Source organism: Phyllopteryx taeniolatus, chromosome 5, assembly GCF_024500385.1.
Source record: "Phyllopteryx taeniolatus isolate TA_2022b chromosome 5, UOR_Ptae_1.2, whole genome shotgun sequence".
Classification (NCBI taxonomy): domain Eukaryota; kingdom Metazoa; phylum Chordata; class Actinopteri; order Syngnathiformes; family Syngnathidae; genus Phyllopteryx; species Phyllopteryx taeniolatus.
In genome coordinates this window covers 23,216,369-23,240,594 of record NC_084506.1, presented here as the reverse complement: position 1 = coordinate 23,240,594, position 24,226 = coordinate 23,216,369, and the positions used below count along the sequence as shown (strand labels likewise).

General features: G+C 43.2%; 2 protein-coding genes across 14 annotated transcripts in view; one reads left to right on the top strand and one right to left on the bottom strand.

The window, feature by feature from the left end:
• cep290 (centrosomal protein 290) overlaps positions 1 to 24,226 on the bottom strand; it is a 44,901-nt gene that overhangs the window by 17,808 nt on the left and 2,867 nt on the right. For 6 of the 13 annotated variants that reach the window (XR_009788610.1, XR_009788611.1, XM_061773880.1 and 3 more), the window contains exons 3-28: positions 19,992 to 20,069; positions 19,822 to 19,879; positions 19,704 to 19,750; positions 18,694 to 18,843; positions 17,857 to 17,913; positions 17,477 to 17,530; positions 17,300 to 17,320; positions 14,206 to 14,352; positions 13,939 to 14,121; positions 13,767 to 13,856; positions 12,994 to 13,116; positions 12,778 to 12,901; positions 11,901 to 12,064; positions 11,610 to 11,772; positions 11,440 to 11,540; positions 11,311 to 11,377; positions 7,372 to 7,460; positions 7,194 to 7,269; positions 6,994 to 7,115; positions 6,705 to 6,830; positions 5,743 to 5,898; positions 5,549 to 5,664; positions 5,351 to 5,453; positions 2,959 to 3,189; positions 1,618 to 1,791; positions 709 to 1,011 (exon numbers count right to left, since the gene is read on the bottom strand). Coding sequence is in view for 11 of the 13 variants with exons in the window: in XM_061773880.1 (XP_061629864.1) it covers positions 709 to 1,011; positions 1,618 to 1,791; positions 2,959 to 3,189; positions 5,351 to 5,453; positions 5,549 to 5,664; positions 5,743 to 5,898; positions 6,705 to 6,830; positions 6,994 to 7,115; positions 7,194 to 7,269; positions 7,372 to 7,460; positions 11,311 to 11,377; positions 11,440 to 11,540; positions 11,610 to 11,772; positions 11,901 to 12,064; positions 12,778 to 12,901; positions 12,994 to 13,116; positions 13,767 to 13,856; positions 13,939 to 14,121; positions 14,206 to 14,352; positions 17,300 to 17,320; positions 17,477 to 17,530; positions 17,857 to 17,913; positions 18,694 to 18,843; positions 19,704 to 19,750; positions 19,822 to 19,879; positions 19,992 to 20,069 (3,123 nt within the window). In the remaining 2 variants the exon portion in view is untranslated. Of the gene's footprint in view, positions 1 to 708; positions 1,012 to 1,617; positions 1,792 to 2,958; positions 3,190 to 5,350; positions 5,454 to 5,548; positions 5,665 to 5,742; positions 5,899 to 6,704; positions 6,831 to 6,993; positions 7,116 to 7,193; positions 7,270 to 7,371; positions 7,461 to 11,310; positions 11,378 to 11,439; positions 11,541 to 11,609; positions 11,773 to 11,900; positions 12,065 to 12,777; positions 12,902 to 12,993; positions 13,117 to 13,766; positions 13,857 to 13,938; positions 14,122 to 14,205; positions 14,353 to 17,299; positions 17,321 to 17,476; positions 17,531 to 17,856; positions 17,918 to 18,693; positions 18,844 to 18,936; positions 19,041 to 19,703; positions 19,751 to 19,821; positions 19,880 to 19,991; positions 20,070 to 24,226 lie in introns of those variants that run through there. The other 7 variants (XM_061773883.1, XM_061773891.1, XM_061773881.1 and 4 more) reach the window with 6 other exon arrangements.
• Positions 23,415 to 24,226, top strand: part of tmtc3 (transmembrane O-mannosyltransferase targeting cadherins 3) — a 41,063-nt gene continuing 40,251 nt past the window's right edge. Inside the window, exon 1 of the mRNA XM_061773905.1 lies at positions 23,415 to 23,667. The gene's annotated coding sequence lies outside the window, so the exon portion shown is untranslated. The remainder of the gene's footprint in view (positions 23,668 to 24,226) is intronic.

Genomic DNA, 24,226 nt, shown 5'->3' with positions numbered 1-24,226 from the left:
AATGTTTTAGAGGACTTCATGATTTCTTTTGCTGAGGATCTGTATGGAGATGCAGATTTCATCTTCCAGCATGACCTGGCCCCTGCCAATACCGCCAAAAGCACCAAAACCTGGTTTGATGCCCATCCCATCACAGTGCTTGACTGGCCAGCCAACTCGCCGGATCTAAACCCTATTGAGAATCTATGGGGTATTACCAGGAGGAAAATGAGGGGCACCAGACCCAAAAACAAAGAAGAACCGACAGCAAGCATCAAGGAAATCTGGGCTTCCATAACTCCCAGCCAATGCCACAGGCTGATTGCCTCAATCCCACGGCGCATCCAGGCAGTGATTCAAGCAAAGGGATTCCCAACCAAGTACTGAAGATTAACATATTGTTTTGAAAGTACCATATTTTGACTGATTTAATTTGACCCTAATTTCTTTCTTTTTTTTCTACAAAAACTGAGAAGTAAATGGTGATTTCTTCACAGTATTCGATTTTTTTAAATTCCTGATTCCGTGGGTTTTATGAGCTGGAAACCCAAATTACGTAAAAATAAACAAATTAATACTTGAAATTGTTTATTGAAATTGGCCCTGGAACTATAATCTTTGAAAGTTACATTTTTTGAATGGAATTATGTAAATAGATACACTTTTCCTAATTTTCTAATTCTTTGGAAAGGGTCTGTAGCTGCAGAACTTGCCCTACTTCCTACATACCTCAGCAAACTTGGCCTCCAGCTCAGCGTTGCGCTCCTCCACCTGGCTGAGTGAGCTCCTCAGCCGTTCATACATCGCATTAGCGTGCTCCGCCCTTTGACGCTCATTCAGCTCCTTCATCTCTAGCGTGGCCATCCGCCGGGCAGCCGATGCCCCCTCACGGGGGTCCTTCTCTGCATCGCCCTCACCCGTTTCCGACCTCGCGTTCTCCCATGCGTGCTCCAGCATGTGCAGCTTTTCCTTGGTGATCTCCAGCTCCTTGTTGATAGTGGCCATGTGTCCTCTTAGAGATGCATTCTCACTCTAAAGAAACAATAATAAAATAATTTAAGCAATCTTTTTTTCAAAGCACAAATACACTTAACACTAAATAATACACATCAATATACTAAATAATAATAATTAATCAAATAAGCATATTTGTATTACTCCACCAAGGGAGTGGTTCTCAGTTTTTTACACCACTTACCACCTAAAATATTTTATCACCGTATGCCACTGTAACATTTTTATGTTTTAACATAAACACTGTTCTTAATATAGGAGGAAAAAAACAACCACGCATGTTTTTGGGATGTGGGAGGATTTGAATCCCGGCCCTCAGAACTGTGAGGCAGATGTGCTAACAAGTCGTGCACCATGCTGCCGGTGCAACATGCCGCCGGTATTGCACATAAAAGTTAAAAATTGTACTTAAATAGTAGTTGAAAGAAAAATCGTTAAAAAAAACAAGCAGTTCTTAAAGAATAAATGGAAATGTACTTAAAAGTTAAATACAACTGAATTGTACTTTCAGTGAAATATCTATCTATCGAGAAGCCTGCGTACTACAAGTGGTACCACACTGAGATTCACAGTCCCAAGGGAACAACTGAACAGTAGAGGCTCCACCATGGTGTGTTTGCACACCTCCAGATGTTCCAAGTTAGTGGTCCGCTTCACGAGCAGTCCGTCTCTCTGCAACATGTCCCTGTATTTGATGGTAAGCTCCGTGTACTGCCTGTTGGCCTTTTCCAGCGCCGATGCCGGCACGCTGTCGTCCAAGGCCTTCTGCAGCGCCGCCATCCTGTACGCCGCAATTTCCTTTTTCACGCAAAACAGCAAAAAGAGCGAATGAAAAGGACAACAGGGTTTTTCCTGCATATAAGATAGCGCCACCTTATTTCGGGCCACGTCTGCCTATAAAGCATCATGAAAACTGTTATAATCTGACCAACATTGCACTAGTTGAGTATCATTGAATTCAAAGCAAAGGGCTACTAGTTGAGGAAGCTTCAGGTTCAACTACATGTCAATTATAGGTTATTCAAACTACAGCTGCAAACTATTTAAAAATTATTTTTTTAAATAACTATTTCTTCCATAAATTGATGATGATTCAGTTACTGTTTTAGTTCATAACATCATAAAAAAATGTGGGGAAGGGAAAAAGAAGCAGAAGCGGTGGAGGTGTTTTTCCTGGTCTCGTCAATTCCTATGATTTATCCAAAGCCGGCCCCGAGTGCACAGGCGGAACCTCAGGCCGAAGCGCTAGCATATTAGTCCGCCGCGGAGTAATATTCACAATTACATCTGTATGTGGATGGTGGATGTGTGGAGTGGATCTAGCTGCCAGCGCTGGAGCACGAAACAGTCTATGACGACACTGACATAGCAAACTCTCTTTCACCACCTCAGTTGACCTGATTTTTGGGGGCGGGGCCAGGGCAAAAACGGGTGTGTGCTGACAAAAGCAGGGAACAGCATGAGTCGCCCTTCCCCACTATAATTACCAAAACCCCCTTAGTCCATGCACTAGTCATTCGGTGTAATAGCCACTTCCTTATTCATAATGACATAACCCAGTTATACCACTACAGCTTGCAGTTAGCCATCAAACTATGCCTAAAACAAAAAAAAAACGTTTTTTTCCTGAAGTGTAATTTGTTTTGTGTTATTCGGGCCACAGCTTTTCCTCTGTGGTGTGGTCCCAGGCGTAGCTTGGCAGCGGCATTCGGGCCGTCGGCCTCACAGTTGCTTACCCGACGTTGCGGGGCGAGGCGTTGGAGAAAAAAAAAAATCATCCATGGGGACTGTATATGGTGCACTGTACGGTGTCCACAGCAGTGTGACGCACAACCAGCTGAATTGTCTGCCTGGCCGCCATAGTGTACCTCTCTGATGATCAGAATGGTACCATTTCTGCCTCTATTTGATGCAGGAAGAACCCCACACTTGGACAATATGCTCAGAAAGAGACGATTGGCTTACGTTGTATCTGAGCAGGTACCCTATCCTCTGTGTGACGGCAGTCTGCATTTGCATGTCTGCATCCCTCAGCCGACCATTTTCCTTGCGCAGGTGCTGCTCCTGCTCCATCAGGGTGGTGCAGCGTCGAGTCAGCTTCTTTTCATTCACTTTGGACACAGTCAACCTGCGCAGCGCTTCGCTCAGATGCTGCCTGACTTTCTCTGGGTCCTTCTCAAGGGTGTCCAGTAGATCCTACAAGCATGGAGCGGAAAAGAGTGGCGTGAAGTACAGTGTTTAATTTGTTTGAATTCCACCGTCACAAAATAGGGGGACAAAGTCTACCGATTTTCCAGTGTAGCAGAATTTGGAAATCTATAAAGGAAATGCTGCTATTCCAAGACAGGGTGTGATGTTTAACCCCCGACACTCACGCCTCCCACACTGTTGTTTTGAAAGCAATTGTCAATATTGCAGAATTTGGAGGGCCCAATTGAGTGAACAGCTATTTTTTTTTTTGCCTTAAGAGGTATATGCTGAGACGGATGCAGGGCTTTGACATTAACCTTTCTGCTTACCAGCCACTGTGGCTACTGGTTTCCCCATTTACGAGCCATTCAACATTTTTACTAGCCACAATAAATGCATTTGTCATCGGTGTGGGGGGGTTCTGCTGATTGAACCTTTTTCCAATCGAAATTAGGGCTGCCACAAATGATAATTTTGATAATCGACTAGTCACCAATTATTTTTGCAATTAGTCAACTACCGCATTTTCACGACCATAGGGTGCACCGTATTAAAATGTGCAGTCTCAGCTCCGGGGTCTATTTCTGTATTTAACACATACATAAGGCGCACCGTATTATTGGGCGCAGGCATGGTAAAACATACGGTAGCATGCATGCACGCTAAAACAATGTTTTTAAAAAGGCAGAGGAAGCAAAACTGAGTTCGGTTGTACTTTACTGAACGGATGGATTGATGGCGCCGTTTCATAAAACGAAAGCACCAAGACGGACCTCCTTGAAAATGTTCAATTTTCATTTCTTCTGCAAGCGTTATTGCCCTTAGTCGAATGGTGACTGTAGAGACGCTTCTCCCGGCTGTTCTTTGCTCATTAATCCATTGCTCGAGTTGGTCTTCCAACTGGGGCCACCTCGCCTTGTTTCCGCGGAAACTCAGCTTCGTCTTCTTGACTTGGCAAAGCTCGTTTTCCTGCTTCCTCCGCTTGCAAACCATGGATTCGTTGATCTTGAATTCTCTCGCGGCTGCTCGATTCCCATGTTCCTCCGCGTAACTGACAGCTTGCAGTTTAAACTGTGCTGCATAAGCGTGTTTCTTCGTAGGTGACATTTTCGGGGGTCCTTAGCCAAACCGATGTTGTTTTGCACAATGGACACCCCGGCACGATATACTAGGGGCGTGCCTTTGGTGTCCTCCTTCACGCGCACCCTTCCCCCTTACGTCCGCATGCTGTACTCAGTCACGTCCGCCTTTCCTCTATATAAGCAGCGTGTTGGCTGGAAATGATCCCAGTCAATCAAGAGGAGCGCTCATGAAAGTCACACAACAACATTTACAGATTTTGGAACTTGATGCAGACATAAGGTGCGCCGCATTATAAGGCGCCCCGTCCATTTTGGCGAAAATGTAAGACTTTTAAGTGCGCCTTATGGTCGTGAAAATACGGTAATCAGATCATATGTAAATTGCAATTTATTGCACCAGCAAGCAGCTGCTTTTATATAATCATCAGTAGCTTCCAGCTCTAAGACTTTAAGGTATGTGCAAACTAAAAATAAAGACAATGAATATATTAGTACATATACAGTTGGAGCCATATGTTTACATACACTATATAAAAAGATATAATATATATAAATATAATATAAATAAATATAAATATAATACTTTTTTCCCCTCACTGACTGACATGATAGACTAAACCTTTCCTGCTTTAGGTCTATTCGGATTACCAAAATTATTTTTATTTGCTAAATTCCAGAATAATGAGATTTATTTTTCTTTGACATTTTTTTTCCTTTCTTATTCTTCTTCAAAGTCAGAAATTTATATACATATCATTAGTATCTAGTACCATTTTACTTTAAACAGCATAACTTGGGCCAAACGTTTTGGATATCACTCCAATAGCTTATCACAATAGTTGGTGAGAATTTTGACTAATTGCTCCTGACAAAACTAGCGTAACTGAGCCAAGTTCGTAGGCTGCACACAGTTGCGTTAATAACCCCCTCGGCTGGGGTCTGTGTGAAAGCTGTGCACAGCTTTAATAACCCCCTCGGCTGGGGTCTGCGTGAAAGCTAAAGGCAGTTAAATGCCCGGTCTTCAGTTATAGATCTGATGCAGCAGTTTTATGTTTTAGTTTTATGTGAAAGTTTATTTTACTTACCCTGAACTGCTGGAGTTTAATAGCATCTATCTGCTGTTGCTCCTCAAGTTTGGTTCTGGTGCTCATTAAAGCTTCCTTCTCCTTCTCCCATTGCGACTTCTCACTGCGAAAATATTTCCCCAAAATATCAACATTCAGCCACCTAAAAACGTCTTTTATGTACACAAGAATCAATTGAGGAAGATTGATTCTCCTAACCTGAGGTATTCCTCATAGAGGAGCCCTTGCTGGTGGCTGATAACAGCAAACTTCTCTTTGTATTCCTCCAGTGTTGCTGTCAGTTTGTCCTTTGTGTTCTCCTGATTATGGAGATCCTATTTAACATCAATAACAAACAACAAATGAACTAATACCTTACATTTAAACAATAACGCACACAGGGTATCACAAACCTGAAGCAGGCGAATGGCGTATTCATTCAAGGAGTTGATGACCTCCGTGCTGCTGGCCCCCACGCCCTCGGGGAGGCTTAATTGTTGGAAGAGGCTGCCACTGATGCCGCCACCCGACTTCCTCAGGTGCTCCAGCTCACCCTCCAGGTGACTCATCTGACACCACACACAGGAACACAGGACAGTCACAAGCAGTGGCATCCCATCTCAAATCAACTACGACCAAAGTCGCTTTGTATTTGACCACCCGTAACTCACTCGGTAGTGGAAAATTGGGTTAAAAAAATAAATAAATAAAAAGCTCAACACTAATTTCTAATAAAGGTCTACCATTTTGTTTAAAAGCAGCCCCAGTGGGCAAATTCATTGGCTCGCACTTTGACAAAAACCTACTTGGGCAGTGATTCTCAAAGTGTGCCACAAGTTGTACTATTAGTTTTACAGACTCCCTCTAGTGGTATACGAAAGGTTCAGTTTGACTGATCAACATGAAATTGGGTGGACACGTCTTTCAGAACAGGACGCATGAAAAAGTCTGATGGATCCATGCCTGAAATTGACCTTCCCATTTTGGGGAAACTCCAGGGCTCAAACGTTGACAAAAACCGATGAAAGAATTGGCCGAAATGAACCCCAATCAGAAGCAGGTATCCTAGATATATGGGTGACACTAAATTAAATAATAAGCTTTTTTGCCTATGCTGTCTAATGTTGCTTAAATATAAAATTTGATAAATTTGAGTATTCACTGTGAAAAAAGGGATGCGAAGGGTCTGTTAATTTCTGCTTGTAAGTGTAAATTATCGTTGTTGAAAGTCATCATACTAAAGCTTCCTGGAACACGTTAATGTTTACAGACTCACAGATCATTGTTGAATGTATCCGATAGGATTCTGTGACGACACATTATAGCCCACAAAACCAGAGTTGGCAGCAGCATCCTGCCTCTGCCCTGTACATACCTTCTCTTTGGCTGCAGCGAATTGAGCAACGCTGCCGGTCGCTTCCTCGCGGGCGGACTTCAGTTCGCGCCGCAGCTCCTCATTCCTGCCTACCAGCTCGTGGATTTGAGACTTTAGGTTCGACGCCTGTGATTGGATGCAAATGGATGCAGGAAAATTTAAAACCCGTTGAGCAAACTTGAAATATGAGCCATATGAAGTTTGTTTTGATGACTGCCATTGGAAAAGACCAAAGAAAACTGGAACAGTTGAATTTTAGGATTATAAACTCGTCAGGGAAATTACTTACGTCCACCAGACCGGGAATACCAGAGTCAGCGTCAGACGAACTGGTCGCCTTGGCCTTATAAGCCTGGAGGACGTCCTTGAGTGCAGCCTCCACATCCCCTTTCTCCTTAGAGAGCTGCTCCACTTTGAGGAGACACAGAAAATAGCCAAATGGAGGGCCCAAAATGGACAATGGGAAATGATTGAAATGGTTCGTCTTACATTTGAGGTGAAACTGAGTCTTGTGAAGATCAATCTGTCTCTTCTGCATTTTTACTTCTTCTTCCAGTTGCTCGTTCTGCAGAGAGGAGGTTCATAAATGATTTAGAACTAGGACAGGAATTTAATGTTCCTTCCTAAAAAAAAAAAAAAATGCCAAATTGGTCCATCGGGAGCTGACCTTGGCTCGAAGCTCTTCATCCATGTGGGTCTTTGGCCATCTTACGCCGTGTGTGACATCGTCCTCCACCAAGATGGATGGTGGCAGCCCTAAAGACATACAACTGCAGGTCATGACACAAACACATAGATCTAAAAGTTTGTTACCAATCAAAAATCCCAAGGACCAGTTCCTTTCCGAAGGAACCCTGAAAATGGCCCCAAAATGACTGCTTTGATACCAAAATGGCAACTCAAGACAATGATTTACTCAAGTGCATATGGATCATTTATGTCAGCTAACATCAAAAAGATATTCTGAAGAAATAGCAAGAAGTGAGGCAGATTGGAATTAGTTTCCTAGAATTTAAACTTCAGACTGTTTATTTGCTTCAACAGGTGCTGCTGTTTAGGTTAGAGATCAAATAGAGATTAAATGGGTTTAACAGTTTACTACTGAATGAGAGCATTTTAAGGGGGACGTTATCTATTTCAGTAGAGTGTTTGTTCAAGTGGAAGATTTTCATTCATCTGAGAGACATTTTTACGTTCCTTGCTCAGTGCTGCTGTTTTGGTGAGCAGCAGTTCAAATCGGCTCAGCAGTTGATGTTTGTGTGTGTGAAGAATAGCGTTTTTGAACTGTCACAATTACGCTTACTACTCCATCCATGCATCCATCTGTCCATTTTCTACCGCTTATCTGAAGTCGGGTCGCGGGGGCAGTAGCTTTAGCAGGGACACCCAGACTTCCCGCTCCCCAGCCACTTCATCCAGCTCTTCCCGAGGCGTTCCCAGGCCAGCCGAAAGACATAGCCCCCTCAGCGTGTCCTGGGTTGTCCCCGGGGTCTCCTCCCGGTGGGACATCCCCGGAACACCTCACCGGGGAGGCGTCCGGGAGGCATCCGAATCAAATGCCCCAGCCACCTCATCTTGCTCCTCTCGATGTGGAGGAGCAGCGACTCTACTCTGAGAACCTCCCGGATGACCGAGCTTCTCACCCTATCGCTTGTTCTTTCGGTCACGACCCACAGCTCATGACCATAGGTGAGGGTAGGAACGAAGATCGACCGGTAAATTGAGAGCTTCGCCTTTCGGCTTAGCTCTTTCTTTACCACAACGGACCGATACAAAGTCCGCATCACTGCAGACGCTGCACCGATCCGCCTGTCGATCTCCCGTTCCATTCTTCCCTCACTCGTGAACAAGACCCCAAGATACTTGAATTCCTCCACTTGGGGCAGGATCTCATCCCCGACCTGGAGAAGGCATGCCACCCTTTTCCGACTGAGGACCACGGTCTCAGATTTGGAGGTGCTGATTCTCATCCCACCCGCTTCACACTCGGCTGCGAACTGCTCCAATGAGAGTTGGAGGTCACGGCTTGATGAAGCCAACAGAACCACATCATCTGCAAAAAGCAGAGATGCAATACTGAGGCCACCAAACCGGACCCCCTCTACGCCTCGGCTGCGCCTAGAAATTCTGTCCATAAAAGTTATGAACAGAATCGGCGACAAAGGGCAGCCTTGGCGGAGTCCAACCCTCACCGGGAACGAGTCCGACTTACTGTCGGATATGCGGACCAAACTCTGACTCCGGTCGTACAGGGACCGAACAGCCCGTATCAGGGGGTTCGGTACCCCATACTCCCGAAGCACTCTCCACAGGACTCCCCGAGGGACACGGTCGAACGCCTTCTCCAAGTCCACAAAACACATGTGGACTGGTTGGGCGAACTTCCATGCACCCTCGAGGACCCTGCCGAGGGTGTAGAGCTGGTCCACTGTTCCACGGCCAGGACGAAAACCACACTGCTCCTCCTGAATCTGAGATTCGACTTCCCGACGGACCCTCCTCTCCAGCACCCCTGAATAGACCTTACCAGGGAGGCTGAGCAGTGTGATCCCCCTGTAGTTGGAACACACCCTCCGGTCCCCTTTCTTAAAAAGGGGGACCACCACCCCAGTCTGCCAATCCAGAGGCACTGTCCCCGATGTCCACGCGATGTTGCAGAGGCGTGTCAACCAGGACAGCCCCACAACATCCAGAGCCTTTAGGAACTCCGGGCGAATCTCATCCACCCCCGGGGCCCTGCCACCGAGGAGCTTTTTAACTACCTCGGTGACCTCAAACCCAGAGATAGGAGAGCCCGCCTCAGAGAACCCACACTCTGCTTCCCATGGGAAGGCGTGTCGGTGGAATTGAGGAGGTCTTCGAAGTATTCTCCCCACCGACTCACAACGTCCCGAGTCGAGGTCAGCAGCGCCCCATCCCCACTATACACAGTGTTGGTGGTGCACTGCTTTCCTCTCCTGAGACGTCTGATGGTGGACCAGAATTTCCTCGAAGCCGTCCGGAAGTCTTTCTCCATGGCCTCACCGAACTCCTCCCATGCCCGGGTTTTTGCTTCAGCGACCACCAGAGCTGCATTCCGCTTGGCCTGCCGGTACCCATCAGCTGCCTCAGGAGTCCCACAGGCCAAAAAAGCCCGATAGGACTCCTTCTTCAGCTTGACGGCATCCCTCACCGTTGGTGTCCACCAACGGGTTCGGAGATTTCCGCCACGACAGGCACCGACCACCTTACGGCCACAGCTCCAGTCGGCCGCCTCAGCAATGGAGGCGCGGAACATGGTCCACTTGGACTCGATGTCCCCCGCCTCCCCCGGAACATGAGCAAAGTTCTGTCGGAGGTGGGAGTTGAAACTCCTTCTGACAGGGGATTCTGCCAGACGTTCCCAGCAGACCCTCACAATACGTTTGGGCCTGCCACGTCGGACCGGCATCTTCCCCCACCATCGGAGCCAACTCACCACCAGGTGGTGATCAGTTGACAGCTCCGCCCCTCTCTTCACCCGAGTGTCCAAGACATGCGGCCGCAAGTCCGATGACACGACCACAAAGTCGATCATCGAACTGCGACCTAGGGTGTCCTGGTGCCAAGTGCACGTGTGGACACCCTTATGCTTGAACATGGTGTTCGTTATGGACAATCCGTGACGAGCACAGAAGTCCAATAACAGAACACCGCTCGGGTTCTGATCGGGGGGGCCGTTCCTCCCAATCGCGCCCTTCCAGGTCTCACTGTCATTGCCCACGTGAGCATTGAAGTCCCGCAACAGAACAATGGAGTCCCCAGCGGGAGCGCTCTCCAGCACCCCCTCCAAGGACTCCAAAAAGGGTGGGTACTCTGAACTGCTGTTTGGTGCATAGGCACAAACAACAGTCAGGACCTGTCCCCCCACCCGAAGGCAGAGGGAGGCTACACTCTCGTCCACTGGGGTGAACCCCAACGTACAGGCGCCAAGCCGGGGAGCAATAAGTATACCCACACCTGCACGGCGCCTCTCACCGTGGGCAACTCCAGAATGGAAGAGAGTCCAACCCCTTTTGAGAGGACTGGTACCAGAGCCCAAGGTGTGTGTGGAGGCGAGTCCGACTATATCGAGTCGGAACTTCTCGACCTCACACACCAGCTCGGGCTCCTTCCCTGCCAGAGAGGTGACATTCCACGTCACGTCCCTAGAGCCAGCTTCTGTAGCCGGGGATCGGATCGCCAAGGTCCCCGCCTTCGGCCACCGCCCAGCTCACACTGCACCCGACCCCTATGGCCCCTCCCACAGGTGGTGAGCCCATGGGAAGGGGGACCCACGTTACCCTTTCGGGCTGTGCCCGGCCGGGCCCCATGGGTGCAGGCCCGGCCACCAGGCGCTCGCCTTCGAGCCCCACCACCAGGTGAAACGGGCATTCATTAAATATAAAAAAATCACACACTGAAAAATACAGCAAGATATTAACGGAACCGATAGACTTAATAAGCATCATGTCATCTCCTCTAGAAGTGGCTTGGGTGAAAAGGACTTGCTAGTTAAAAAATTAAAAAAAATTGTTACATACTGCAGGTTTAAGTGGATGCCATACCATTTATCTGTGATAATGATAGTGTGATAGTGATAAATCACCTCTCTGCTTGGCCAGGAGTCGGACTTGTTTCTTCATCTCCAGCCTTTCCTCTTCAAGACGTTCAATCTGAACAGGAAGTTAGATGAAACAGCAGAAAAATAGCAGTTTAAACTGTGGATTGTGTTTACCTCTTTAGTGAGGATTTGATTTTCGGCTTTGTACTGCCGTTGTTTTAGGTCTTTGGTTCGCCTGAACTCATTCAGGTCCACTTCCTGTCTGGGTTCATAGCCTTTGAAAAGAAAGAAACAAGAATGAGCTGAGTTGTGTTATTGTTGTTGAATGTGATGAAAAACATCACCAAGTCTTTCCCGGAAGTCCTCATTTTCCTCTGTGAGCTGGTTGATTGTCATGTATGCTTGGTTGATCTCCTTGGTCACGGCCTCTAATTCCAAACCTCTCCTTCGGATTTGACTTTTAAACTCCTTGATCTCACCGATGGCTTCTTCTAGGCCGTAAGTGCCCTGAAGTCCAGAAAAATAACCATCATGAGATATAACGCAAAACTTTGGCTGAAGCTTTTCAAAGAAGTCAGGAAGCAATTGAACACACAGCGACACCAACAGCATCAAACATGTTGTCATCCACTTACATGCTCGTAATCTCTCAGGCGCTTGGAGGCCTCGATGAGCTCCTGGTCTTTTTCCTCAGCGTGAGCTTCCGCTCGTTTCAAAGCCTCCTCTGCTGCTGTTGCTCTCATCTCAGCAGCATCCCGCTTAGACATGAGTTCCTCCATCTTTCTCTGCTGAACCAGTGCTTAAACCAGACCCACCCACACACACGTATTACTCCAACATCCATTCAACAAACTCAACCTCTTTAGCATAATTCAACAGCCCAATTGTTGCATTTATGCTCCATACAGTGTCCTTCAGGGCCAGAAAAAGCACCTATGAAATTAACTAAAAATTAAACTTGGCATCAAAGTGGTACTCTTCAATGATAAGGTTAGCTACTGGTACTTTTTTTTACTATTGAAAACATTTACTGTTGTTAGTTTTTTTATTTTCAGTTTTTGACCGATCTTTTTGTGTGTGTGGGGAGGGGGGGGGGATCTCTAAAAAGTACAATTTATCAATTTATTCAATCTATTGCTCCCCAGCAGCACAATTCCAAAGTGAACTTTCCCAACACTGCATATCTCCAATGTTGTTTGCTCCCGATCAGTACAAGAGCAATTGTGGCACTTTGAAGAAAACACTGGAATTATTGTGCTGAGGAAGCACAAAATGTTTGGATTTGGTTTGCTTGGAACACAAAAACATTGGAACTGTGCCACTTGGAAGCAAAAACACATGACAATTGTGCCACAAAGATGTTTTTATACACTTTGAAAGTGTTGTCACAAACCAAACTTGGTAAACACTGTCTTAGCAGACTGAGACTTTTTATTCAGAAACAAATACATTTTGAGAACGACTTTTTAATCACAGCTGTCTTTGTTGTGTTAAGAACCTGGAGCTTCTTACCTCCACTTTCCTTTTTGGGAACCTTCAGACCCTCCATGAGCAGTGTCTGCTTCTCCATTTCGCCTATAAACTGCTCCACTTGCGCTTTCAGGATCTTGATCTGATCATCTCGCTCCTCCAAGGCCTGCAAAGCATATGTTTGACAACAATTGTCTTGATAGGTATTACTGACATGTTCAGGAGAGGACATCAGAGTAAAAGCAGTGCAGAGCAGACCTGCTGCAAAGCAATAATGTTGCTTCTGTCCAAGTCCAACTGCGCCACGCGCAACTTGTGCTGAAGGTCACGGATCATCTGCTGGTACACTGAAATCTCCTCATCCTTTTCAGAGAGCACTTTCTGTGAATGAATATCGAGTCATTAACAGATCCTCAAGGTAGGCAAAACATATCTGCTTAGCAGCGAGGACGAAGACACTTGAAACCAGTTGAGCTACGAAACATCTTGTCATTTTATATCAAAAGGGTTCTTGTTTTTGACAGAACAAGTTATTACTTCTGTACATTTCTGCCTGGAGGGGGTGCCTCTCGTGTAATCCTTGGAAAGTTGCTAAATCCGCCTTCCTTTGTGTTCTCGGGCATGGCTCATTGAGACTTTTTTGTGGGTCTACTCAGTGTCTCAAAATTTCATGTTGCTAAGTAAGCTGGCTTTTGGGGATACATTCACACTATTCTGCTGTGCTCTGCCCACATGCTTTGACGAAACCTCAAATGTGTCACAATTTTGCGCTGCCCATCAGTCTTGTATACAGTACATGCTTCAAACTTGGTAGCAATGAGACAAAATCTCGGACGGTTTTGCTTTTGAAGGACCCCTGCAAATTGTCAAAATGACCCTAAAATGGCCACTACAAAGAAAAATGGCAGACTAACTGTTTCTTTCAGACATGACTTGAGACTTTTTTGTGAGTCTATTCACTATAGACATTTCTATCTATTTCATGTTGTTAAGTGAAAGTAGCTTCCAGTGTTGAAATGTTATCCGCCAACCTTCCATTGGTCCACTTTAGCGTCCACTGCTGCAATAATGGGGTCGTCCTCTTCCGTCATATCGTTTATCTTCTGCGTCAGCTCTCTGACCTGCACATGAAGCACATGTCAGCAACATGAAAACACTGACAGAAAAAGTGTTTAAAAAGTTTGATTTAAAGAGGTTGTTTACCTGCAGCTCAGCGCGATCCCTCTCTTTCCTCAGCTGGTCTGTCAAGGAGTCACACTGATGGACGGCCATCTTGATCTGGTTGTACTCATCGCTCATCTTTTCCATCTCCTTGGCTGACTCCATCACACATTTCTGCATGTGGAGGTTGTCCATCTTTAGCTGCGAGTTCTCCTCCTCCGCTTGCTTTAAAAAACAAACAAAACAAAAAAATTAACAATTGTGGTCACCAATGTGGAAATGGTCAAAGAGAAGAGGTGAGTGGGGTACTTGAAGGTCGTCCAGGCATTGGGAAAGCTGGCGGTTGGCTGAGCTGAGCTTCCTCTGAGTCTCAGCATTCTCTTCTTTGGATGCATGCGACTCCTTGCGCTCCAACTCTCCGTGATAAAAGTCCACGTCCCGCTGGAGCTGCGTGTTCTGATTCAGGACACATTTACTTTTAAATCCTTTTGCTTGCACAAAACTTCAAATTCATGCTCATTAGAGACCTTTGGAGCGGAGTTAATGAGACTTTTGTGTATTACGGCAAATAATCAAATACTACCTCTGCTTTTTTAATCATCCAGCTGTCTAGTAGCAGTATACTGTAAGTGCTTCAAATTTGGTAGAAGACGGACAAATTTGTCTTTCAAGCAACTTTACTGGAAATGACCCTGATGTTTCTAAAACGGCTGTTAGGGTACAAGCATTTTTTTTGCAGAAATAATTTGTCTTGCGTAAATTTAATGTTTCAAAATGTTTTTTTACATACAAATGAACAAAATGAATACATTTTACATCAATAATAATCAAATAAACATTCATCAAATTTACACTTCTAAACTAACCTGAGTGGTGAAAAAGTGTTTGCCCTTCCTAATTTCTTATTTTTTTTTGCACGTTTGTCACACATACTGTAAATGTTTCCCATCAAACAAATTTAAATATAGTCAAAGACAACACAAATAAACACAAAGTACAGTCTTTAAATTAAGGTTTATATTATTAAGGGAGGAAAAAAATCCAAACCTACATGGCCCTGTGTGAAAAAGTGACATAACTGGTTGGGCCACCCTTAGCAGCAAGAACTGCAATCAAGCATTTGCGATAACTTGCAATGAGGCTCTGACAGCACTGTGGAGGAATTCTGGGCCACTCATCTTTGCAGAATTGTTGTAATTCAGTCACATTGGAGGGTTTTTGAGTGCCCTTTTAAGGTCATACTTTTACATCAGATGTATTGGGGAAACACACAGTCCAAAAAGTTCAACTTCTGTCTAGTCAGGAGTATTTTCCCGAAAGCCTTAGGGATCATCAAGATGTCTTCTGACAAAATTGAGACGAGCCTTTGTTCTTTTTTCTCAGCAGTGGTTTTCATCTTGGAACTCTACCATGCAGGCCATTTTTCCGCAGTCACTTTCTTATGGTGGAGTCATGAACACTGACCTTAACTGAGGCAAGTGAGGCCTACAGTTCTTTGGATGTTGTTGTGCCGTCTTTTGTGACCTCTTGGATGAGTCTTCGCTGCGCTCTTGGGGTAATTTTGGTCAGCCGGCCAATTCTTGGAAGGTTCACCACTGTTCTATGTTTTCGCCAATTGTGGGTAATGGCTCTCACTGGTTTGCTGTAGCCCCAAAGCTTTAGAAATGGCTTTATAGCATTTTGAATGAACAATGAATTCCACAAAGGCAATATTAATCAGAATACCATGTCTACACTGGTAGGGGCACATAAAACATATTCTAATTGGGCGGCACGGTGGCCGACTGGTTAGAGCGTCAGCCTCACAGTTCTGAGGACCCGGGTTCAATCCCTGGCCCCGCCTGTGTGGAGTTTGCATGTTCTCCCCGTGCCTGCGTGGGTTTTCTCCGGGCACTCCGGTTTCCTCCCACATCCCAAAAACATGCATTAATTGGAGACTCTAAATTGCCCGTAGGCATGACTGTGAGTGCGAATGGTTGTTTGTTTGTATGTGCCCTGCGATTGGCTGGCAACCAGTTCAGGGTGTACCCCGCCTCCTGCCCGATGACAGCTGGGATAGGCTCCAGCACGCCCGTGACCCTAGTGAGGAGAAGCGGCTCAGAAAATGGATGGATGGATGGATGGATGTGTCTAATTGTGACAGACATCACAATTGTGACAGCCCTGGCTTCGAGGGCTGGAGTTTCAAAACATTCCAGGGGGTGCTACCAAGCTAAGTTGGTCTTTGAAGGGTCCCAAGAAAAGACTCCTAAAATGGCTTCTTTGATCCTAAATGGCGGACTTCCTGTGTGTTTTCAGGCATGACCTCTTAAGCCTTTTGTGTGTCCTCCAAATTTCATGCTTTTCAAAATGTTCCTGGGGATTGCTACCAAGTCAAGTTGTTTTTTGAAGTTCTTTCTGTGTTTTAAACCATGGCTTCATGAGGCATGTTTACGGGTTCACTGATTATGGATTGGCCAAACAAATGTCATGCTGCTAAATGAAACTGGCTTTGGTAGCAGAATTTGCAAAGCATTTCAGGCTCGTACTACGCTGAAAACTTTGTCTTTGAAAGATCCCTGGATCCAAAATTGCATACACTTACTCAAGCAATTGCTTACTAATGCTTACTTCCAAACCAGATTATTGTGTGAATGCTCAACAGGGTATTTTTATGCTCATTATTTTGATTCCGCCCATTTTTTTGACAGGCTTCTCCTTCGCCATTTTACATCCGATTCACTCCGTTCCAACTTGCGACATGTTCGGAAAATTCACGCCTCGCGTGGCATTACTCATCTAAGCCACAACATTTTCATATTTCCCACAATTCCATTTTTTGCGCCAAAAAATTGCCCATTCATTTCCAATGGCACATTCAACAAAACACATTCACGTCATTCCCATTCAAAATTTTAAATGTTCAGCTCATTCAATTCACCTTGGGATTGATTTTCAACATTCCAAAAATTCCCACCCACCATAAATTTCACCATTTTCACCAAATGTTTCAACTTTTTGACCCACAAAATGTCCAAATTAGGTCATATTCTACATTTTTGACTCCTGCTTAAACATTTCTCAACCGATTCGCACCGTTTCAACGTCTACGTGTTCAGCTCATTCTAGCCATCCTGTGAACCACTCCCATTACCCAAGTTTCACGAACTTTCAAAATAAAAGCCTGAAATTCTACATTTTTACACATTTAGCCACAGTTTCCTTATTTCTCAACTGATTCGCACCGTTTCAACTTCTACGTGTTCACCTCATTCAAGCACATGATTTCATTCAGCATTTCAGGATTCACACGCAATTTCTCCAGGAATTGCACAGTCTAGTTATTATTATTATTATATTTTTGGGGGGGCGATGGAACTCAAGCCTGTAAATCAAATTTTAAGGCACAAACTATGAATCTTACCTTCTTTTTGAGCTTTTTTATCTTTGGCAAAGCAGATCAGAAAAACAATGGAAAAGATGTGAGAAAAAATGTGGATGACAAATGAAAGACAGTTAAGTGAGGCCGCATTTGGACAGAGAAGATGAAAGCTAAGGAGAAAAAAGGGAGGCGCTCGGGGTTTCCATGGGGGCCACGTACTTCTCTTTTCAATGTCTTCACCTCGTCCTCGGCTGCTTCTGCTCGTAGGACCAACTACAAGAGGAAACAGCAACCACATACAATAAACATCTGTTAAAGTACTACTGCTATGTTGCCCTGAGCTAACCCAAACATGTTTTCCATTTTGTCATGTTATCAGGACATATAGACAAAAAATGACAGATCTGGAAAACATTCATGGCATGTGTCTAACTAAACATAAAACAAGAGAATTACATGTGAATTTAAAACATAGCCAACAAATACTTGAACACAAACAGTGGAGCAACACATGTAGACAGATAACAATACTCACAGGCCTATATTCTTTATCCTCTACAAAAATGACTACTATTACAGCATCTTACTGAGTCACTTACAGTAGTAGTAGTAGAAGTACTTTTTTTGTTTGTTTGTGTCTGCATGACTGTATTATACTACCTCACGGTGGCCAAGGTGGGAAGACCAGAAGAAGCAAAACAATTAAATGGATTGCAGCATTAAATCAAGATGCACAAACTGTTTAATTCTTTACATTCTATTTAATTGTTATTACTCTGTTTTTATAAAGTACAATATTATAGGGTGCTATTTTTCCTTATTAAAAACACACAACATTTTTGTTATTTTGGGCAGCGGCTGGATTGGATTAATGGCATTTCCATTCATTTCAATGCAGAAAGATTGTTTGAGGTACAAGTGTTTTGCGTTACAAGCGTGGTCACGGAACAAATCAAACTCATATCTTAAGGCACCTCTGTATATTATAATTCATCTTCACATCATTATTACGGTCAATAATATTATGTTCTATTTTGCAGTAATAAACTGTGAATATTAATGTAACATAATTACACTATATATTTATTACTTACCACATACCAATTTACATCTTAATCTTCAGTTTGTTTGTTTTTTGGATTAGAGTAAAATTTCTAAATGTCCTTCTCAATGCTGCTCTTGTATTTGTTTGTATTTTGTTGGTTGTTTTAAAATTAGTAATACAAGTACTGTATGTGTGAATATTACTGCTTTGACAATTTAATTTATCTATCTCGTGTCCCGTGTCACTTTGTGTTGAAAGTGGTTGTTGCTGTTGTGCCATAGTGGATGAATATCTAATTATCTGTGTGTGAAGTTTTTGCGGGGTTTGTCCCACAATCCCACCCCTACTGCCTAAAAAGAGTGTAATAATGATTTTGATATAATGGTCCTACCTCCTCTATGGTTTTTTTGCTTCCTCCCATCTCCCTCCTCAAATGGGTCACCTCCTTTGCCTTCTGTTCCAATTGCTTCTCCAGCTGACAAATTTCATTCCTCAGGAAGCGATTGTCTGTCCCGCCACCACCAACGCTGCTCTTCGCGTACTGAGACCAGACACACAAAAACAGAACTACTTTCGTGGTAATAATAGGAACACTTAAAAACCTATACAGACATATGGATTAGCCCAAGATTACCTTTTGTTTTTGCAGTGCAAACAGGTTCTGTTGTTGGATGGTGTACAAATGTTAACAAAGACAGAGCGTCGTAATCTAAACGAGCACGCCTGCCAGTATGCACGGAATTAGGTATAATCCTCTTAAGGTGCTCAGCCAATCACAATACGGCATTCATTGCTCAGCCCCAAGAGTTGTTGCTGGAAGTAAACTCACTGAAGCGTTGCATCGGAAGATAACCCCACTCATAAATGAACAAAGGGCCCCAAAAAGGTAATGTGACACTTTTCATTCATGACACATTGTTTAAAAAGATATTTTCAATCAAAAACTGTTTTTTCTTCACAATTTCTTCACCTCGTCAGGTTATACTGACAAACTAATGACAGAACTGGAAAGCACTCATCCAGGCCTTTAATATGGCGTATGAGTTGATATGACTTTTAGCAAAATTATGTAGAGGCATTTTCTTAACAAAAATTTTTTTAGCCATTGCTTCAATTTATGAGGGCATATTAACAAATACTCTAAATGGCAGATCTTGAACACATTCGAGCCTATCACATATTAGTCAATGTTTTGTGATGAATTTCGTTTTTTTTTTTTTTAAACCAAAAATGTCAATTTTTTTGCACCATTGCTTCATCCTATATATCTTATTTCATATTGACAAAATAATGACATATCTGGAACATGCTCATCAAGGACTTCAATATGATATATGAGTCCATGTGGCTTGGTGATAGGTGGTATATTTTTCGGCTTGTTTGAAATAAACTGAGTCTTACCTTGAGGTCTTCCTCCAGTCTCAACACCTTGGCTTGAAGTTTATTTTCTACACGGCAGAGATGTCATCATCAAAAATCAGCGTAAGAAGTGTCTTATATTCAGAAAAGCTTCACCTACCATTTTTCTCTTGCTCTTCTATCAACTGCTCAGCGAGAGACACCTCCAGATGTTTAATCTGCAATGGGAGGAAGACACAGACATAGCATTGGAAACGAAGCACAATTAATGCTGCTTCGTTTACAAAATACTGTAGTAGTTGATGGTGCAGAATGAGAGTAGCACAAGACCTTGAGCAGGGTCTGAAACACTTGCAGTACATGGACGACGTCCTCCTGAGCCTGACGGTCCACCTGCCACTCTTCTGTCTGTGACATAAAACATACGCACCCCATAACAACACCGCTAAATAAGGAGAACTGCCCCATTCACGTAGAGACCTCAGTCAAACAGTGAATAACGGAGATTCACTGTATTTAAATTTCATGATATCCTATGGAATTTTTTTAAACTAATAACAGTGCTTACCTTTAGCTTCACGTTAACTTTAAACCTTTTTACGCTTTTTATGACCGTTAACAATGTTCAAATGTGACTTTTAACAGTTGAGTTCCTCCCACATTCCAAAAATATGCATGATAGGTTAAACAAAAACTCAAATTGGCTGTAAGTGTGTATGTGAGTGTCAATGGCTGTTTGTTTATACAGTATGTGCCCTGGCTGACGATCAGTTCAGGGTGTACCCCGCTTCTAAACCAGAGTCAGCTGCGATAGGCTCCAGCACGCCCGCAACCCTAGTGAGGGTAAGAGGTATGGAAAATGGATGGATGGATGGATGGATAAATTGCTTGAATAATGACATTACCCTGAAATGGTTGTGAAGAGTATTTATGACTTGTACCACACTTTTTATTGTCTTCTCATTAAGTGTTGGTTTTTCAGTGCATTTGATGATGTGGCGTGTAAACAAACAGCCATCTGGGATAATAATGTTTCCACTTGAATGTGCATCATTTTCATCTTCACTGCAACAGCATGCTTCAGTGAAATATTTACAGTCCCCTCCAAAGGTATTGGAACAGCAAAGTCATGTATTGACTGCTCATATCAGACATCATTCAAAGTAGTGGAACTACCGAGTTTTTCAATGAGAAGTAATGGATACAGAAACAACCTGTTCAATTGTAAAACCTTTAGTAACTGTACAGGTGATGTCTTACAAGTGTAAAAAAAACAAAATAAAAGTTAACCACTCTCAATCACTAAAAAAATTCTCATGGGAGATAATGGAGACAGAAATAATCTGTTGAAGGATCTAACTGGGGGCCATTGTAAAACCTTGAACTATTCAAGCAATATCACAAAAGTTGAAACGCAAGTTTACTTCTGCTAACGGTTAAAAATGTTTCCCATAGCAAATAACTGGGAAAGATATAATTGTTGTGGATGAGTTGCATTCCTTGGCAACTTTCTGCAGAACTCTTGTGAGGTCTGGCGACGTCAACAAAAATGTCAAATAGTGTTTCAAAGAAAATCAACACTATATGCTGCGTCCGAATTTTTTTCAACCTGCGGTAAAACTCTGGAATTGCATTGTTCCCTATGACAATGGTCCAAGTTTTGGAATACTTTCTGTCTCAACTGCAAAGCATAGCAGTTAATCGTTTGACGCTCCATGAACTGAGCTCTCGCGCCATACGCTGACTTATCGTATGACCTTATTTTTGACGACGTTGTCAATCAAATTCTCAACTTGTGGGTGAGGTCTTGATTTTTTTCAAAAGAGGTGTTTCAAAATTAAAAGACAGAAAAAACATCGGAATTAATCCTTTGATGCTCACTAAACTGACCTTTTCACATGACATCAGAATTTTTTGCGAGGTCTAGCGGGGTGACGGCAGTCGGAAAAAGGCAAAGAAAAAGTGTAACGCGTCAGTCCTTTCTATTCGCTACTCTAAAGTTTTATGCACATTGATACACATTCAACATAACACTGTGGGAAAATGGTCTTTAGGTGTCTCTTCCTGTTTTATGTACATTTGATTTAAAGTTGCAGGAGACATTTGTGAAAGCGAGTGGTCGTCATGTGAAATAACAGATAGCCGCAGTGGAATAACATCAAGAGCAGGTGTTTCAGTGATATGCATTTATTATGGATTTATGGTGGGCCAAAAGTCAAGACACACCTTTTAAATGAGCTTTTTTTATTCATTATTTTTTTTTTTTTTTTTACTTTTTCAACAGGTATCCTGCATAATAGAAAACAATTTAAGTCAAGAACAAAGAATTCTAAAGCAGCACTGGACAGGTACCGGACGAAGGCAGAAACGTAGTTTTAAGCAAAGGACGCAAAATAAGGAAGTGGGGAAGGAAGGCAGAAAATAAGTTTATGCAAAGGAAGGATGTAAGGACGTATGTAGTGTTGTCACAATATAAAAATTCGGACTTCCATACGATTCCTGCATAAAGTAGGTTGATACAACACTGATACTGAAACAATAGCACAGCAAAAACATTAATAAAACCTTGGTAGAACCAAACATGGGCCTACAAATTCTTAGTATTTTTATTAATTCAAAATAACATTGGGTAGTGGAGGATATTAATATGTATTATCCTTGTTGTACTGTTGTATAGTCTATATGCTGTGTAGTAGTGATGGGCAAATGATACCGAGGCTTTGGAGCTTGTGTCACTCTTCCTGAAGCGGAGTGATTCAAAACGCTGTGTCAGAGCTTGTATCAAAACACTAGTGTCACGTGACCGATGAGCTTCGAACGTCATTGCTGTTTCGCGCCTCATTCCTTCGAAATGTTTCGAAGCTTTTCATTGGCTCAGTCTTTTGATGTGTGTCATTGGCTTTTGAGCCAATGACAACCAACCGACATTTAACCCTTAATATAATTTGCATTTATTCTTTGGATGAATCTGGAATGTGTTTTAGAGTATGGGGGAGAGCATCTGCATATTTTATTGTAATTATGATATAATCATTATTTGGTATGAATGAACAAAACACTTGAATGACCATACAGACCTTTCTGAACTTTTATCGCTGTCATGGGAAACAGTGCCAGTGCTTCAGTCGTGCTCTTTTGAGGTTGCTATGCCTTCAGTTGTCCACCAGATGCGACCGTCACTGAGGTCTTAAAGCTTTGAATCTTTTTCGGCACAATTGTTAGGAAAAGCCTCAGTACTTCATGAGGCTTCACTTTCGACACTGAATCGGCATTCTTAAAGGTCCCATATTTTACCAAACCAACTTTTTTCTCGTATTTGGGATGTTATATTGGCTCTATGGTGCCTCAGTAAACATGAAATATGAAATAAAATCATCCACGCATTCCTGAGTTCCAGATGTTTTTCTGCCGAGAGGCCTGAAATCGGGTCATTCGAATTTCTCAAGCTTCTCTACATTACTAGCGAAGATCTACGCCTCCCTCTCTGCCCCTGAGCCAGCGCTGTCAACATAACAAACACATCTGCTCTCAAAAGTGGGTCCTCTACACAGAGGCAACCAATCAGAGGAAAGGGGCCGATTATGGACAAAGTGTACTGGGTCAAACAGAAGTAGCTGTCAGAGGGGCTTTTTCTGGACACTGGTATGAGAAAACCAAGGTGTTTTTTGAAATGAAATTGACACTTTTATACTAAGTCCATGTTAGAGAGTGACTCTATGGATGTCTAAATAGTCAAAATATGGCACCTTTATTAACTCTGCTCCAGACATCTTGTATGAGCTTGCATTTGTCGTCTTGTTAGCGTCATCGTCGTGTGCCATGATGTAATTTAAAAGTGAAAGTCCCTGTCCCCGGTCAGAACACGCAGCTCCAGCAGGACGTGGACTTTTATCATGGACAGTTGGAGCTTAAGGAATCAGATGTGTCCAAAGAGGAGAACGCCGAGACTCAGAGGAAGCTTCTCTCAGCCAACCACCAGCTTTCCCAGTGCCTGGACGACCTTCAGGTACCCCACTCACCTCCGGAGGTCTAAATTAAATTTAAAATTAATCTTCTTTTTTTATTTAGTTAGAAAAGACAGCATCACTGAAATTATTAGTACTATAGTAAAGAACCTCAGAGACACTATATTGTTTGTTACCTAGACTTTGACTGCGCTGTTTGATGGAAATACTCTTTGTATATGCAGAGCAATGGACAATGTTTAATCTATCTCATAATTCCATTATCTTTGGTTACCAACATAACATAAAAGCTACTGTAAAATGTGTGAAATAAAGCTCCAGAAAACAACTTGACTTGAGTTTACCAAGTGTCCTCTACAAACTTCTCAGCCTTTCCTTTTTAAACAATTTGCTGATATTTACAGCCACGTGTCTTAAACAAATGGATGAGTTAATGTACAGGGCTGTGAAAAAGTATTGGGCCACCTCTCAAATTCTTATTTTTTTAATAATAGTTTCCTTAATGTTTAAGATCATCAAACAAATGCAAATATCTGACAAAGATACTGACTGTTGGTATGACATTCATCCATCCATTTTCTTTACCGCTTATCCTCACTA